The 19,193-nt window shown below is 43.7% G+C and overlaps 1 protein-coding gene across 18 annotated transcripts in view; it reads left to right on the forward strand.

Annotated features, from left to right (window-relative positions):
* HMBOX1 (homeobox containing 1) overlaps window positions 1–19,193 on the forward strand; it is a 156,793-nt gene that overhangs the window by 92,700 nt on the left and 44,900 nt on the right. For 17 of the 18 annotated variants that reach the window (XM_075126329.1, XM_048845810.2, XM_048845816.2 and 14 more), the window contains 2 exons: window positions 4,420–4,530; window positions 14,881–15,034. In XM_075126329.1, coding sequence (XP_074982430.1) covers window positions 4,420–4,530; window positions 14,881–15,034 — 265 coding nt within the window. The remainder of the gene's footprint in view (window positions 1–4,419; window positions 4,531–14,880; window positions 15,035–19,193) is intronic. The other variant, XM_048845819.2, reaches the window with a different exon arrangement.

Below are 19,193 nucleotides of genomic sequence, written 5' to 3' on the forward strand. Positions count from 1 at the left end.
TACACACAATATTTTTATTACATAATTAAAGGTAGACCACGGTACTTAGAAACCAGGTAATAAACTAATGCTACCCTCACCCATCAACAGACAAAATTCATCCAGCTGAAAAACCATAACTGAGAGGCCAAACACTTAAGGCATGTAGTTCTGTGCTCAAAAAGTGTCCTGATGTGGACTGTGATGGAACACCAAAGGACACAGGTTTCAGAACCAAGGCCCTTTACTGAGCACATGCTTCCAGTTGACATGATTTCAACCCCGGGGATGACTAAGTGGGAGGGCCTCAGCTGTTTGCACCATCTTTGATAGATAGGGCAGAGGCAGTCCCTGAAAGAGATTGGTTGGGGATCTACAATAAAAGCATACAGTCCTGCCTGCAGCAAGCCAGTCAGAATATACTCATGGAGCCTTCAAGTCTCATGCATCCTTGCACGAGGATTTCTGTTGAACACAAAAGTTCCTGTTTAAAAAAAACCAAACCCACCCTTTTCCTGCAGGACAAATGACATTTTAGTAGCTCCAGAATTATATAAAATGCAGGCTAGTTAGGAACATAACTATGATTTTTGAAAACCTAGTTGGAGTTAACCCATATGAATTAGACTCTCCTGAGATTTTGAATCGTTCTGAAATGTTATTAGCATCTTTGTTTAACTCAAAAATACATGTTAGGAAAAAATCCCTTATTAGAGAAAATGTAAAACTTCTGGAGCCTATTTCTCATAAGTTAAATATGATCATGAGAACACAAGATGGGAGAGGTAGGTGCGAGTACCTCATGAAAAGCAACTTTGTGTTGTGTATTATAATTCTAAACACAGGTGGTGTTTAGCAATATATTGTTACTGTGAGCATTTCCTAGAACTTTAATTCCCAAGAGAGTTTGTACGCTGTTAACACTTGTTGGGAATGCACCCTTGGCAGTTCCTTTGCCCCATCTGTTAGCCTTCTGCTTCAGCCATTTGAACACTGAATTATATAAGTTGTTGGAATAGCTTGTGGTGATCACAAATGAGTGTGTGATTTGCATCCAAGTGGGTTTTTAGACCTGTCTCTTTACTTGTGAAACTGGTTAGTTTTGGAGCGGTAGCCGTGTTAGTCTGTATCAGCAAAAAAAACGTGGAGTACTTGTGGCACCTTAGAGACTAACAAATTTATTTGGGCATAAGCTTTCGTGGGCTAAAACTAACTTCATCGGATGCATGCCATGGAAAATACAGTAGGAAGATCTATAAACACAGAGAACATGAAACAATGGGTATTGCCATACCAACTGTAATGAGACCAAGTAATTAAGGTGGGCTATTATCAGCAGGAAAAAAAAAAACCTTTTGTAGTGATAATCAGGATTGCCCATTTCAAACAGTTGACAAGAAGGTGTGAGTAACGGGGGTGGGGGGGGGGGAGAATTAGCATAGGGAAATAGTTCTTACTTTGTGTAATGACCCATCCACTCCCAGTCTTTATTCAAGCCTAATTTAATGATGTCCAGTTTGCAAATTAATTCAAATTCTGCAGTTTCTCGTTGGAGTCTGTTTTTGAAGTTTTTTATTGGAGAATTGTGACTTTTAGGTCTGAAATTGAGTGACCAGGGTGGTTGACGTGTTCTCCGACTGGTTTTTGAATGTTATAATTCTTGATGTCTAATTTGTGTCCATTTATTCTTTTGCGTAGAGATTGTCCGGTTTGGCCAATGTACAGGGCAGAGGGGCATTGTTGGCACATGATGGCATATATCACATTGGTAGATGTGCAGGTGAACGAGCCTCTTATGGTGTGGCTGATGTGATTAGGTCCTATGATGGTGTCCCTTGAATAGATGTGCAGACAGAGTTGGCAATGGGCTTTGTTGCAAGGATAGGTTCCTGGGTTAGTGTTTTTGTTGTGTGGTGTGCGGTTGCTGGTGAGTATTTGCTTTAGGTTGGGGAGCTGTCTGTAAGCGAGGATTGGCCTGTCTCCCAAGATCTGTGAGAGTGAGGGATTGTCCTTCAGGATAGGTTGTAGATCCTTGATGATGCGCTGGAGAGGTTTAAGTTGGGGGCTGAAGGTGACGGCTAGTGGTGTTCTGTTACTTTCTTTGTCTCTGTCAGAGGGATTGGAGCAAATGCGGTTGTATCTTAGAGCTTGGCTGTAGACAATGGATCGTGTGGTGTGGTCTGGATGAAAGCTGGAGGCATGTAGGTAAGTATAGCGGTCAGTAGGCTTCCGGTGTAAGGTGGTGGTTTTGTGGCCATCGCTTATTAGCACTGTAATGTCCAGGACGTGGATCCCTTGTGTGGACTGGTCCCGGCTGAGGTTGATGGTGGGATGGAAATTGTTGAAATCATGTTAGAATTCCTCAAAGGCTTCTTTTCCATGGGTCCAGATGTTAAAGATGTCATCAATGTAGCATAAGTAGACAACATTGTCTACAGCCAAGCTCTAAGATACACCCACATTTGCTCCAATCCCTCCGACAGAGACAAACACCTACCAGATCTCTATTGAGCAGCCTTAAAACTACAATACACACCTGCTGAAGTGAAGAAACAGATTGACAGAGCCAGAAGAATACCCGGAAGTCACCTACTCCAGGACAGGCCCAACAAAGAAAGTAACAAAACGCCACTAGCCGTCACCTTCAGCCCCCAACTTAAACTTCTCCAGTGCATCATCAAGGATCTACAACCTATCCTGAAGGACGATCCCTCACTCTCACAGATTTTGGGAGACAGGCCAGTCCTCGCTTACAGACAGCTCCCCAACCTAAAGCAAATACTCACCAGCAACCACACACCACACAACAAAAACACTAACCCAGGAACCTATCCTTGCAACAAAGCCCGCTGCCAACTCTGTCCGCACATCTATTCAAGGGACACCCTCATAGGACCTAATCACATCAGCCACACCATAAGAGGCTTGTTCACCTGCACATCTACCAATGTGATATATGCCATCATGTGCCAGCAATGCCCCTCTGCCCTGTACATTGGCCAAACCGGACAATCTCTACGCAAAAGAATAAACGGACACAAATTAGACATCAAGAATTATAACATTCAAAAACCAGTCGGAGAACACGTCAACCACCCTGGTCACTCAATTTTAGACCTAAAAGTCACAATTCTCCAATAAAAAACTTCAAAAACAGACTCCAATGAGAAACTGCAGAATTTGAATTAATTTGCAAACTGGACATCATTAAATTAGGCTTGAATAAAGACTGGGAGTGGATGGGTCATTACACAAAGTAAAGATTATTTCCCTATGCTAATTCCTCCCCCGCCCCACTGTTATTCACTCCCTCTTGTCAACTGTTTGAAATGGGACATCCTGATTATCACTACGAAAGGTTTTTTTTTTTTCTCCAGCTGATAATAGCCCACCTTAATTAATTGGTCTCATTACAGTTGGTATGGCAACACCCATTGTTTCATGTTCTCTGTGTATATAGATCTTCCTACTGTATTTTCCACTGCATGCATCTGATGAAGTGGGTTTTAGCCCACAAAAGCTTCAGCCCAAATAAATTTGTTAGTCTCTAAGGTGCCACAAGTCGTCCTCGTTTTTTTTGGTTAGTTTTGGTTTGTGTCCTAATTAATTTGTCCTTCAATGTTATGGATGGAATGCCGATGTTGATCCTGCATTCCGCTTCACTCTGAAAAAATTTCTGGGAAATTTCCTCCTCTTACTATTTTTATGAAAGTCTGATTTAAATTTCTCTTGGAGAGATGGAACTTTTCACCTCTAGGTCACAGGGTCTAATCCAGCCCAGGTACATAGTGTTTGGAAGCGGTTTATCATCTGACAGATGGGTTTTGTTTTGTTTCTGGCCTGTGAGATATGACTTGGTAGGTGAATGACTTCATTTTCTGTTGGACTAATATCTGTATATCACAGACTGCTGTTCTGCTTTCACCTCATTGTCGAGCGCTGCATGCACCGCAAGCATTTAATCATCATAATCACTTTAATAAACTTCTTCGTCTGTAGATCTCGAAGCACTTTACAATGATGGGTAAGTACCAATATTCCCATTTTATGGAGGGGAAACTGATGCAGAACGATATTATGATTTCCTCAAAGTCATGTTGTGAGAGTCCGTGGCCAAGCTAGGAATAGAACCCAGACCTGCCCACTCCAAAGTCTGGTGAACTTTCTACTAACTGCTGGACTACATGCCTGCTGTGGGTGTGGAGTCTGAGTCAGGTCAAAAATAATAAAGGACAAAAGTTGAGGCACACTGGTGGGACACTGCGGGGGAAGCTTGAACCGTTTACCTTTTCTATGTATAAAATATTAGCTTTCCATTTCTGGGCCTCTTAAGCCAGTACCTTTCACTAGCACTGAATCCAGTCAAAATTTAAATGGAACAAAAGTGTTCTCTCTCTCTCTCTTTCTCTCTCTCTCTCCCTCTCTCCTTCTTTCTTGTAGGTATCAGCCAGAGTCGGATCTCTCACTGGCTGTTGCAGCAGGGGTCAGACCTGAGTGAACAAAAGAAAAGGGCATTTTACAGATGGTACCAGCTTGAGAAGACAAACCCTGGTAAACAAAACAAGCTAAGGTTTTACTTCTGAAATAAACCCTGGGTCATGTTTGTGAGTGGCACTGATTGTTCACTTCACCTTGCTGCACTGAAGCATCTTCCAAGAGGTGATATCCCGTAACTGAGTTACTTTTTAGAAAGTAGGAGGAATGGGGGTAAGCCTACTTGGGAATAGAACTGTTTTTAAGCGTAAACTCTTGGTTGCAGCAAGTGACCCAAAGCACTGCCTCTCCAGGTCTTCAGCTCTGGCCTGTTTCTTGGTTGCTTGGCTCATTTTCACACCCTCTGAAAGTGTGGGAATATGTAGTCTCTGTTGGAGGTGTAATCAGATGGCTTTACATTTACACCCAGCCTCTCAATATAAATAATAGATAAGCCCTGTTGGATCAAGAGAAGGGAACTTTAAACATGCCATAGCATTGAAAATAGCTGTGTCATATAAACTAACAGGAGGTTTAAGGACCTGATCCAGAGCCCCTTAAAACCAAGGGCAGTCTTTCAGTAGGGTGTCATGGGTTTTGGATCATGCCCTGACCCTATGGTTGGGATATGATGGTGTCAAGATTTGTCTTGCAAAGCCTGCTTGTTTCTCTTCTGAAAAATCAAAATTGTGGGTATAGAAAATCACAGAAATAAGGGATGGCAGTGTTACTTGTGAAGTTATCATCTAGTCTGTCCCCTGGCAGGATTCTTCCTTGTAGTTTCTTGCTTGACCCAGGCTTCCATTACTCCCTTTTGACAAATCCCACAGTCCCTGACCACCCCCTTGATACTATTCAGCCTCAGTTTTCCTTTGTTTAATCTGAGGCCTGCTTATACCCACCCTGTGCCATCTGTCTTCCCTTTGAAATGTAATTGATTTAAAGGGAGTCAAAACTCAGTCTGTCTATTGTGAGCTTTGCTCCAAAAGTCTGAGTTCTGTTAAGTAAAACTCCAGTAAAAACAGATTTTGAAAACAAGTGCTGTGTGTGTAAACTGCACATAAAGAGGCTTCATACATCAGTTGGTCCAGGAATACTTTAATTTAAGGTCAGCTAGGTTCAGACACACAGTTCTGAGTTTTGTTCTTTCTCTCAAGCATCTGGAAATGCTGTTCAGAGAGTGACTGTGCCCAGGGGAGGGAGGTGTTGATAGGTTGCTGTGATCAGTGAGGAACACCAATTTTACCATCCCTGTTGATGTTGCAGTTGGCACTGTGTGAGGATCTGTAAGGTTATTGGAAACAAGTTTTAGCATCAGCTGCCTTCAGATTCCATCCTATGGAATAGTTCCCAGAAATTCCCCTTTGACAGAAGACATGGCCCAAAAACTGACAGGAAAAGAGGACTGGAGCTTTTGGAAAGAGCTGGAAAACAGAATACTGCCTCTCCTGAAGACTGAAACTGCTGCTTAGATTTGTTTTCCAATAACCTTATAGATCCTTCTGCTACAGTATTGCCTGGGGTTGTTTGTGAGAGAGCGTTTTGGGCCATGGTAAGAGAGTCCTTGTTAAACTCAGCAGTGACGCCTCCCTCCCCCATATCTTCCTATGTGTCTTTTCACTCCTCAGAACTGATTTCTGATGAGAGTTTACCAATTTAAATCAAAATGAACTGATGTTAAACTCTGAAGTTCTACTTCATTGTCTGACTGGCTGGGGACTTGTCTGTTGGTTTTTTTTCTTTTGTATTGGCACAGGAGAGAGTTTCTTGAACAGCCGCTTACTGGGGTTTTTTAATTTTGTTTTTTCATAAGGGACCTTACACAGCCTTTTCAAGTACTGTAAAGACAAAGTGACACTTACCTATGCCAAGGGATTGCATTGATGCCTCTAAATTCCCTTTCGGACCAATAGAACACTCAATTTACTAAGAGAGACTTGGAAAACCCTTTTTGTTTTTCCATAGCTGTTCGAATTTTCTACTCGAGGGGATTTTTTTTTTAGGACAATCCGCTGCTTTGAACTGTTGCCATGCAACCAATTGTATTGCAGTCCAGACTGGCCAGTCAGTGGATAATTAATATATATTTGTGGAGTGCTAATGGTGAATACATCATACAGACAGAGATATGGTTCCTGCCCGAAGAAACTTACGTTGTGCTTGGTGCTGTACGACCATTCACTAAAACACAGCCCTTTTTCCAAAGAACTCACAAAATTAAATTATCGGCATGTGCCTTTTCTGTTTTCTAACTTTCTACAGAGAGGCATGCTTCGTTCTGTCTGTTTTTCTTCTTGTTGTCTCCCCTACAATGCCAGCAGCTGGGAAGACAACTGTATCCCTTTCCCTTCTGTGACTCGTTTACTCCAAGCTGTGGTGTCACATTGGGAATTGGGAGTTCTTTGGTGACAATGGGGCATGGGAGCTACTTTCTCAGTTTAATTCTTATTTAGGTAAATGTATACCTACAGACCTGTCCCTTTTTGGCATCTCTCAGGCTGAATTCAGCTGAGTAACATTGAAAAAGACACTCCCTTCCTGTAGAGCAGGAACAGTTTTGACGGGCCAGGAAGGTAGATAAAATCAACCTGGGACCTCGAGAGGAAGGATGGTTTTATGGTTAAGACACTGGACTCACGAGATGTGGGTTCAGTCCCTGGCTCTCGCACACTTGCTGTGTGACCTTGGGCAAGTCACTTAAACTCTCTGTGCCTCCATTCTCATCTGTAAAGTGGGGATAATACTTCCTTTATCTGTCTTGTCTACTTAGACTGTAAGCTTTTCAGGGAAGGGACGGTCTCTTTCTATGTGTGTGTATGGCACCAACATGATGATAGTCTCTGGATGCTACTGTAAGGCAGAGACAGAAAAGAAATATAAATACTGCAAAAAATGACTTCTTTTTTTCTCCTTTTCTATTATATAGCAGTGCTACATAGGTGGGTTATGCTTTAAATCACTCACATACAGTCCTGTATCTGCTAATCTAGCAATTTTGTGTTTTGAAGCCTTAGAACAACAAGATTTTGTAATGTTCTCTGCTATTAATACAGAAGCGGGCTCAGCTCTTCCAAAGCTTCTGTTGGCTCCCAACTTTGTCTGGCCTTTGGTATATGTTCTTCGCTGTTTAGCTTTTCTCCATGGATAGTCTCTACATCTTTCTAGTGTCTTTGCTTGTTACTCTTGTTCAGACAGCCTCAGATAAACTGAAAGAAAGAAAGAAAACTAGTTATGGGAAATGTTTTAACTCTGATGCAATAATAGGGCTATATTGTTCCTACTAGATATAATAATCTTACTCCCAACTTGATGATCAATGGTTTTCTGGAAGAGAGGACACTGGAATTAATGATAATGCTGCAAAACTGATAGGTCATTTTATGTGTTCGCACTTGTGTTTTTCTTTATGGAAGCAGTTGCAGATGGGGATGAAGGAAGATTTTGTGTAAAGAAATACTCAGTGCAAAATATTACGATCAGTTGATATTGGAATGTCTTTCATTTAATCTAATTAACAGTGATACTTTTTTATTGAGATGGGGCATTTTTGGGGCAGGGACCATGTCATGTTTTGTGGAGGGCTGAGCACCTGTTTGGCACTTCATAAATACGTTTATAATGATTAATGATCTGGAGGATGGCATGGACTGCACCCTCTGCAAGTTTGCAGATGACACTAAACTGGGAGGAGTGGTAGATACACTGGAGGGTAGGGATAGGATACAGAGGGACCTAGACAAATTAGAGGATTGGGCCAAAAGAAATCTGATGAAGTTTAATAAGGTCAAGTGCAGAGTCCTGCACTTAGGATGGAAGAATCCCATGCACTGCTACAGACTAGGGACCGAGTGGCTAGGCAGCAGTTCTGCAGAAAAGGACCTGGGGTTACAGTGGACGAGAAGCTGGATATGAGGCAACAGTGTGCCCTTGTTGCCAAGAAAGCTAACGGCATTTTGGGCTGTTATAAGTAGGAGCACTGCCAGCAGATCGAGGGACGTGATCATTCCCCTCTATTCGGCATTGGTGAGGCCTCATCTGGAGTACTGTGTCCAGTTTTGGGCCCCACACTACAAGAAGGATGTGGAAAAATTGGGAAGAGTCCAGCGGAGGGCAACAAAAATTATTAGGGGGCTGGAGCACATGACTTATGACGAGAGGCTGAGGGAACTGGCGATATTTAGTCTGCTGAAGAGAAGAATGAGGGGAGATTTGATAGCTGCTTTCAACTACCTGAAACGGGGGTTCCAAAGAGAATGGATCTAGACTGTTCTCAGTGGTAGCAGATGACAGAACAAGGATTAATGGTCTCAAGTTGCAGTGGGGGAGGTCTAGGTTGGATATTAGGAAAAACTTTTTCACTAGGAGGGTGGTGAAACACTGGATTGGGTTACCTAGGGAGGTGGTGGAATCTCCTTCCTTAGAGGTTTTTAAAGTCAGGCTTGACAAAGCCCTGCCTGGGATGATTTAGTTGGGGATTGGCCCTGCTTTGAGCAGGGGATTGGACTAGATGACCTCCTGAGCTCCCTTCCAACCATGATATTCTATGTTTTGGAACCAAATTTAAGCGTTACTGCATCAGTGAAGTCTTGCATTGTTCTAACAAATCTTCCCATACCCATGTTTTGAAATAAAAAAATTAATTAAGGTTGGCCTTATTAGTGTGGTTGGGAGCAGGGGGCAGTGTGAGATGTTCATTGCTTAGTAACCTTGGCACCTTCTCTCTGGGCTGTGACAGAGCAGACAGGCTGTAGAAATGATGTATTAAGACTACAATATGTGGTCTGATTGCCCACATTTAAGCTGTTTTTTTTTCTGCCAATCATTTAATAGGAAGGCAGAAATAGTCATCTTGGCCAAGGCTGTGTGTGCTGCCAGGTTGAAGAGAGAGGCAGCTGTCAGCAACATGTAGCATCTTCCATCATTTTAATGCCATGGGAGCCCTTGTCTGGCTCTAAAAGAAAAGCTTATGAAAAAGTAAGATGCTGGCTATCCCAGGAGCTTTGTATTAGGGTTGCGATGGTATGATTCGTTCTTTTATAGTGCATCAAGCGTGCTAAGCGTTTCACAGAGAACAGATCTCCTGTGCTGAAGAGCTTGTATCTAAACGATGGGCTTGTCTGTAAAATTGCAAAAAGTCTTTCACTGTCTAGGTTGCAGTTTCAAATCCAGCCCAGCTCAGTAATGGCCAAAAGTTATCACATGATAAGAAGTCAGTGACCTGTGAGATGAGATGGGTTCAGGGCAGGTCCCAATGAACCTGTGTCCACACTGAAAAAACCATCATGCTTGGCACTTTTTAAAAAATGTTATTGTTTCTTTAGCATAGCACTGGGGTTGAATTGAGCATTCTCCAAACACTCAAAGACAGCTGCTGGATCACTGTGTCCAGTTCTGGTGTCCAGACTTCAAGAGAGTTTTGAAATAAGCAGGAGTGTTCAAAGGAGGGCCACAAAAGCGATCATAAAGCTTGTTTTCCAGCTCCTCGACGTGAGGCTTAAGGAGCTTAACGTATTCAGCTTGTCAAAGGAAAGGTGGAGAGGTGATATGATGTGATCACTGTGTCTAGGTTCTTACACATGGGAAAGGAATCCGATAGAAGGGGCTTTTCAACCTTGTTGACAAAGGCAAAACAAGAGCCAGTGGCTGGAAGTTGAAGGTAGAAAATTTCAGCCTTGAAATGAGATGCAGTTTCCTAGCAGTGATGCTAATTGAACATTGGAACAGCTTTGCAGTGAAGATGGTGGACTCACCAGCACGTAATCTTTAAAACAGGATTGGATATCTTTCCAAGGGTGCGTCTGCACTGCAGCTGGGATGGGTCATTCCCAGTCCGGGTAGACATACACTCACTAGCTCTGCTCAAGTAGCAGCATGGCCATGGCAGCAGCTCCCGTTAGCTGCCTGAATATGTATCTGGGGTCTCAGATGGGGTTGTACTTGGGTGGCTAGCCCATTGTCCTGCAGCCACATTGCTACATTTAGCTTTCAAGCTAGCTTGTGTACATCTACCTGAGCTGGGTATTACACCTCTGAGCTGCAGTGTATACGTATCCTAAAAGATATGCTTTAATCCGGCTTCTTGGGGAAATTCTACCACCTGTGAGGGTGGGGAAGCGCTGGGCTGGATGGTTTTGTTGGTCCCTTCTGGCCTTGGAGTGTGTGAATCTACAGATCCCCCTATTCATCCCCTTCCTTCATGGAGAGAACAGGAAACTCAGCATTGTCCTCAACACGCTCAGAACACTTGCGCCTCTCAATTAAGACAATAGCTATCATCAGATCTCGCACTGCAAGGCTTCAGCTAGTTGTCAGGAAGGAATGTTATTCCCAGGTGCACAATTGTCCAGATGTATTCTTGGTGTATGGGGGTGGGGATGGGTGTTCACTTTCCTCTGAAGCATCCAAGGTTAGCCCTAGCTAGAGACAGGATGAGAGAGAGTGAATCAGCACCCTTAGGTAGTACAGAGAGCCCTCTTTCCTAGCTACCTGGCTGGCATGTCTTGCTCACATGCTCTGGGTCAAACTGATCACCAAATTTGGGCTCAGGAAGGATATTTTCCCCAGGTCAGATTGTCAGGGACCTTAAGGGCATTTTGCCTTTCTCTGCAGCATAGGGCATAGATCGCCTGTTAGGATCATCTGGGCATATCTCACCTAATCAATTCCTTACTGTTGCTGGAACCCCAGACCTTGGTGACACATTGGTCTCTCCTGTTCTCTGCCAGTGGCATGGAATAGTTTAGTCTCTTGAGGACTGAAATTCTTTAACTGAAGTCAATGGCCTCAGCATAGGAGCAGCAGGGTGAAATTTACAGGAGGTCAGAACAGATGATCCGGTTGTCCTTTCTGGTTTTAAACTCTATGAAAAGCGGACATGGTCCCCGCCCCCAGGCGTTCACAGTGTAAGGACAGACACACAAGAAGATGCAGATTAGGGGAAAGGGAACAACAAATAACAGGTAACCTAGCTGGCAATTTCAGCACAAAGGCCAATCACTGAAAGGGCCATGGAGACTGAACTCCTCTCTGATATCTAGACGTGGTCCTTCCAGGGAACGATTTAGTCACATCCATTTCATTGCATGGACAAGGTCACATCTGGCATTGGATGACGGTAGGAGATGCTAGTCCTATATGCTCTATGAATAGGGCTTCCCCACATGTTATCCCACACAATTTCTCTCTCTTCACGTACAGAGTGCCTCACCTTTTGATGTATATGCTATGGCACAATTCTCAGAGCTTTTATTTAATTGCTTCCTAACTTTGTGGATCTACTGAGCCAAAAACATAGCAGTATCCCTTCTTTTAAAAATCTGCTGTTTTTAGGGCCAGATCTTGTGATCTGTCATAGGCTTTTGTATACACCCATCATGGTACAGGTAAACTGGATCTGCATGCAGAGGTGCATTGGTATAATTGAAGAATCTGGCCCTGAGTATAGAACAAATGGCATGTTATGCATTTTTTTAAAGAAACTATAGAAGCAGAGCTGGGTGGGTAGAAAATCAAGGTGATGCTTTGGGGCAGCAGGTTAAAAGAACAAGTGACCAAAGAGCTCAGAGGAGAAGCTCTCTCAGATTCTTTCACCAAAGATCATGCCAGCAGTGTTTATGCTGAACAGCACTTCCCCTATCAGCAGCTGAGCTCCAAGCACCTGATGCTCCTATTTGGTTTTCCTTGTGCTGGATCTCATGTGTATGTGTTGAGGTGAAGGCCTATATTCATCCCCAGTTCTGAAAACATTTCTCCAGCTTCTGCCAACTTCAGGATGCTGCTGTTACTGATGTTGCCCCATGGAAAAGAGAAATGCGTGAATTGATCCACCAAGGCTATCACTACCCTAAAGAAAAAAAATAAAGCATTTTATACTCAGTAAGTAAATGTATCAACGCCTGATTTACATGGAAGCAGATTTACGCTCTTAAAAAAAATTATTCCATTTTTTTCTCCTTTACCTAAGAAAAATTTTAGACACACTAATGTAATATCATTACTCTGCAGCTGTTACCTTGATGCTAAGTATCACTGAAATGCTCTTTCATTTTCATCTGATTCCTGAGAGAGCACTGCTACCAAATTGCCTGCTTTTGAGCAGGTGGAGAGAGCCTCTGCTCTCACAGCTCCTGGTCAGGGGGAGGTTTGTTGGTAAGACACTGCGGGGGAAGCTAACATTTCCCAACTCTTGCTGACCCATTAATTCTGTGTTTGAAGGGCAGTGTCCATCAGATACTTTTCTGAAACATAAGAACGTACAAAATCGTGCACCAACATTGGTAAAAGTTGGCCAAAAACCTACTTTGAAATGATGGTGCGACCAGCCGATGATGATACATTTAACTGGGTAAATATTTTGCATGGCAAAAAACTACAGTGTAGAGCATAGGCGCCGACTTCTACTGGCGCTGGTGGGTGCTTGACCCCCACTCTGCCCCCGGCCCCGCCCCCTGCTCGCCCCCTCCCACCCCCATTCCAACCACTTCCCCAAAGCCCCCGCCCCAGCTCCACCCCTTCCCTGCCCCTATTCCGACTCCTTCCCTAAGTGGAGCACAGGATCTGGTCCAAGAGGTGAATATAGATGAACAGCTTGCTAATAGTGACCATAACATAATAAAATTTAATATCCCTTTTGTGGGGAAACACCAAAGCAGCCCACCATGGGAGCATTTAATTTCAGAAAGGGGAACTACACAAAAATGAAGTTAGTTAAACAGAAATTAAAAGGTACTGTGCCAAAAGTGAAATCCTTGCAAGCTTCATGGAAACTTTTTAAAGACACCATACTAGAGGCCCAAATTAAATATGTACCCCAAATTAAAAAACATAGTAAGGGAACCAAAAGAGTGCCACCGTGGCTAAACAGCAAATTAAAAGAAGCAGAGGCAAAAAAGCATCCTTTACAAAGTGGAAGTTAAATCCTATTGAGGAAAATAGAAAGGAGCATAAACTCTGGCAAGTGAAGTATAAAAATATAATTAGGAAGGCACAAAAAGATTTTGAAGAACAGCTAGCCAAAGACTCAAAAAATAATAACATAATTTTTTTTAAGATACCTCAGAAGCAGGAAGCCTGCTAAATAACGAATGGGGCCACTGGATGGTCGAGATGCTAAAGGAGCAGTCAAGGGGGATAAGGCTATTACATAGGGTGACCATATTTCCCTATGCTGAATATGGGGCACCAGGTAAAATTACTCAAATTCAAGCGAGTTCAATGTCAATCAATCAGAACTATGCAGTACAAGCATTCAAATTAACATCAAATTGACTGAGCCCCTGTTAAAAAGAAATACTGAGTAGTTGGATTCCTTTTATTTACCTTCTTATCTTTAAGGCTTTAGGGTCCACACAGGGAGGGGTGACAACCACACCCCTATCCCCCCCACCCACACACACACTCCCATACACCTCTCTCACATGAGGGGGTGACCGACTCTCCCTGCCTGGCGCTCTCAGCCCTCCATGTCTGGCTGGGCCCCCTGGAGGGACCCCCCTCTCCTGGTACCTGGTGCCATGTCTTTCTGAGGCAACCTAGGATTGGGGGGCGGCGCAAGGTCACATGCCATCTCTCCCCAGATTTCTGCCATGGTTCACTCCAGAATGTAGCCAGCAGCATTCATTTAGTTTCTCCTACCGTTGTGGAGAAACTAAATGAATTCTTTGCATTGGTTTTCATGACTGAGGATGTGAGGGAGATTCCCAAACCTGAGCCCTTCTTTTTAGGTGACAAATTGTCCCAGATTCAGGTGTCATTAGAGGAGGTTTTGGAACAAGTTGATAAATTAACCAGTAATAAGTCACCATGGCGAGATGGTATTCACCCAAGAGTTCTGAAGGAATTCAAATGTGAAATTGAAGAACTACTAACTATGGTACGTAACTTATCATTTAAATCAGCTTCTGTCCCACATGACTGGAGGATAGCTAATGCGATGCCAATTTTTGAAAAAGGCTCCAGAGGCGATCTCAGCAATTATAGGCTGGTAAGCCTAACTTCAGCATAGTGTCAGAAGGCAGGATACTGGGCTAGATGGGCCTTTGGTCTGACTCGGTCTGGCTGTTTTTATGTTCATGACCAAAGAGCACAAAGCAAAGCCGGAATGGGTCCCCGCTGAGCACAGCTCAGACATTCTATATGAAGCTGGCCATCTTGATGAGGGCAAATTGCCTCTTCCAAAGTGGGTATAACGAAGACTGCATGCTTGATTCTCCTCTGACTTAGACCAGTTTAACTCCATTGATTTCAACAAGGTAACTCCTGATTCATGCCTGTGTGAGGACACAATCTGGCCTTATGTGTCTTTAATGTGTTTGTTTTATCTTTGGCTTGAATGGCTTCACCAGTCAGTTGTTTCTTTATTAGCAGGACTGAGAAGAGAAGCAAGATTTTCAGTCCATTAGGAAACACAGTATTTATTCTTGTTTTTAGGGGCTACGTTAAGTATGAGACCTGCTCCAATCCCAGTAGAAGAGCCAGAATGGAGACAGACGCCTCCCCCAGTCACAGCTACCTCTGGGACCTTCAGACTACGGCGAGGCAGTCGGTTCACATGGAGAAAGGAGTGTCTGGCAGTTATGGAAAGGTATGTATCTCCTTGGGGTTGCCAAGGCCTTGATGTGCATTAAATGGAAGTAGAATGAGATACTATTTGTCCCTGCTCTGATGAGTAACAACTGCTTTATTGTGAGTGTGCTGCAGCAATGTGCAAGCCAATTAGCTACCTGGACCTGTTCTTTCATTCAGAGGACTAGGAGGAACTATTGCATCCCATTTCATGTGAAGCATTTACGTGCCATAGTCCTCTTGATCATGCTGAACGTTCTTCGTAGCCCTTGGGAAGCCTTGCCCTTGGTTCAGTTTGAAGATCCTTCCAGGTCTTTGTTGTTCAGCTCTTCCTTAGCTTTCCAGGGAGCTTTCATTCAAGCTAATTCAGGCTCTGTCTAGATGGGAGTCTGAATGATCTTTGCTTTGTATTGTGCAGCTCTTTCCATTTTGCAGATCCTACCTCAAACAGATAAAACTAATATTTTATGCTGGCATTTGTACAGCACCATGTCCATATACAGTGCTGTGTAAGAGAGCTTTGTCTGATAAGTAACAAGTTCCCTGCCCAGAAGACTATTACAGCCCTGGATGTTGGCAGGGAACAATACAGGGCAAGGTAGATCCATTCAAATACATAAGCAGAGTAGCAAGTGGTCATTAGAACTCCCAGCTCTTCAGCCTTGCAGAAATTAAGCACTCTCCTAGCAAGGTCTGCCTGCATGCTTTGCCTTTGCCCTCTGCTCACTTCAGAATCTCTCTAGTGTCTAAATTGGTAGCTGCGAAAGGCCCAGAGTGTACAGAGTGACCACGTAGGGGTAAGTGCTTATTCCTTGTAAAGACTAAATTGCTGGGAGGCAATTTCTTCCCGCCCCCTCCCCCCCTTCAGTCTTCTTCCAACTTTGGAGTGTGGGGCACACTGGGTGTTAAGCTTGTCACTGGTAATGGACTTGGCTGTGAGCACCCTGTGCTGACAGCCAGAGGGGAATCTGGAAGCTCTGTACAGCAACAGGCCCAAAACCTTGTGAGAAGAGGATCTGCAGTTAGGGCACAGAAGATCCTGCAAATGTTGCTGGGTTCAGACAAATACCTCTTTATCCAAGCCTGTCTATTGTGCGGCATTTGGGCTGTTGTGTTTAGTATTTTCCTGCTAGACGTGTTCTAGAACCTAGGGAAGATTAAGGTATTGTAAATAATAAAATATTAAACATCCCAGAATTTTAACCCGTAAACATGAGAGATTACATAGACCATGAAAGTCGAAATTGAAGCTGCAGGTTTTTTTCATGCCATCTTCCAGCTCAACCCCGGGGAGTAAAATAGGATACACATGTAATGGGGATGTAGCAATAAGGAGCAGTTCAGCTCCTTTTCATAAAGGCAGCTGAAGCGCCTAGTGCAACGGCAACAATCAAGTTATTCATGCATGTCACGCTCATCACTATAGTATCGATGGCATTTGCACACCCAGCAGAGCACTTGGTGAGGGCCACAATCATGCCTGCAACCTATATGGTGTTCAAAAATTCACATAGGGTTTTGTTCTCTCCGATGCACATTGATGCCTGCCTCCTAACTCTGACATAGCAAGGGCCTGATCCTGCAAAGTGGTTCTGCACCTCCGGGGGGGGATCAACACTTTCGGCTCCTAAAGAAATCTGTGGGAGATGGAGGCTCTCAGCCACTTTCAGGTTTTGAAATATGTGCTCTCTATTTGTGGGGGCACATTCACTGTATAAAACACTTCTCCTTTCCTTCACTCAGACACTGAGCTCTGTCACCTAACAGGAGTCAGCCTGCTTTTACTGATGCTGAGTCCACAATGTTAACTACCTTGGGGGCCCAGTGCTGCCACCCTTCCTCAAGCAAAAGTGTTTTACTCACAGGGATGGTCTTGGTGAAGTAATGAGACAATCCACAGAAGTGAGGCTTTGCAGTCTTGGGGTCCGTAAATAGCAATTGTCTCCAAGTCTTCTCTTGAGACTCCACCAGTGTCTATCTGTGGTTTGTTAAATCTGTTCCTCATAAATGCTTCTCTTAAATGGTAAACCTGTGCCTGCCCTGAAGAGTCTGTGTAATGGAAGGCCCCATCCTTTACTGGAAGCTGATAGTGCAGAGCCTTGCATCAGTGCAGAGTCGTATAGCCTTCAGCAGAGTTTGCACTAACTAGGTAAGTAGTTAATATAGCGTGAGACCCGTAGGAGAGTCACTCCAACGGTGTTTTCCTCTTCATTTCTCTTCCCCTTTCCTTACTTTGTCCCTTAAATATAATGGGTTAGAGGTTTAGCATTAAAACAAAAAGTTGTGAAGTACCTTTACAACTGAGTGTCCCCTCTGCAAGGTGATAGTTGGGAAATGACAGCGAAGTTGCAGTTCTGCACCACTTTGAGGCTGGACGTTTAATTCACTGTGTCTACTGTACGGTCTCTCTGATTTAGAATTGAAGCTCTTTGGGGCAAGGAAACATGTCTCCCTCCCCCCCCCCCCAGTTACAATGATTATTATGTTGTTTTGTATTACTGTAGCACCTAGGAGCCCTAGCTGTGCACCAAGCTGCCATTGTGCTAGGCACTGAACAAACACAGAACAAAAAGGTTTCAGAGTAACAGCCGTGTTAGTCTGTATTTGCAAAAAAAGAAAAGGAGGACTTGTGGCACCTTAGAGACTAACCAATTTATTTGAGCATGAGCTTTCGTGAGCTACAGCTCACTTCATCGGATGCATACTGTGGAAAATACAGATGTTTTTAGACACACAGACCATGAAAAAAATGGGTGTTTATCACTACAAAAGGTTTTCTCTTTTGTGGGGGGAGAGAAAACCTTTTGTAGTGATAAACACGCATTATTTTCATGGTTTGTGTGTATAAAAACATCTCCTGTATTTTCCACAGTATGCATCCGATGAAGTGAGCTGTAGCTCACGAAAGCTCATGCTCAAATAAATTGGTTAGTCTCTAAGGTGCCACAAGTCCTCCTTTTCTTTTTTTACAGAACAAAAAGACAATGCTAAACACTACCCTCTTCTCCTTCAGATCCCTCCTCTGACACCTACCAGAAATCAGTCTATAATGGTTTGGCTGTACCTCAGTAAGGGAGGGACAATTTTGTGCATTAGAAAAAATGTCAAAATTGGTTTATTTAAACTATCAGAAACCCATATCTTGTGCAGTAGGATACCTATGTAACCAGGTGATCTTATTTTCGTTGCTTTCTCCCCCTCCTTCCGCGCCTTCTTTCCTTTGTTTGCCACACTCATTCCTTGCATCTTGTCTCAGACTGTAAGCTCCCTGGGGGCAGGGATTGTCTTTTGCTGTGTGGTTGCACAGTGTCTCCTGCAATGGTGACCTGATCCTGACTCTAGGCACTGCTGCAATGCAGCCAGGGTTTTGTAAACAAATATTAATCACTGACATGTGCAAATACATTGCCTAAAGCAGGGGAAACACCTGAGTAGGAGCTCAGGGATGTTGCACACATTATACACTTACATGTTACCACAGTCCCCAGGCCCACCAATTTTATGACTCATAATACATGCTTACACAGCCGGGTTTCCTGATGCCTGGCCAGTGCTGATTACCACTGGGAACAGAAAGGAATTTTTCCGCTTCTGTTTATAGCATATAACACTGCACAGTGATCTGGTTGCTTCACACTGGTGGTTTGCTTCTTCATCTCTAGGATTTGGCTGCTAGTGGAGGCAGTTGATCCAACTCAGTAGACCAAAGGATTTTCCTTACCAGTTAGACACGTTCCCTTGTTTTGTGTCCTCATAGCACCTGGTAGTTCTGATGTGCCACTCATGGAAAACACTAAAGTGCTGTTGGTGTGTCCCATGGAGCACATAGTGACTGCTTTTAAGTGGGCCTCGCGGGCTCTTCTTGGATGCTTCTAGCTTTCCATGTGATATTTGTCTGAGCATTACTGTGCAGTCCTTGTTCTCCTGTGCACTCTTCATTGTTTAAGTTAACTCTGCTGTGGACTAGGGCACATGCCAACCAATTCCTGGCCAAGGGCAAGACATGCTGTTTTAAAAAGTGCATTATGTCTCCAGTGACCCAGTGTGCATCCTCTCCATTTGCCCAAGGAATGACCGTCTGAAGTTGCTTTTGCACTGTTAAAGTGAGCGCTGGCTGGCCGACTGCTGTGCCAAAGGTAAATGTGTCTTTGGTCACAGATGCATAGTCTAGTTGAATT

Source organism: Caretta caretta, chromosome 3 (assembly GCF_965140235.1).
Source record: "Caretta caretta isolate rCarCar2 chromosome 3, rCarCar1.hap1, whole genome shotgun sequence".
Lineage (NCBI taxonomy): Eukaryota > Metazoa > Chordata > Testudines > Cheloniidae > Caretta > Caretta caretta.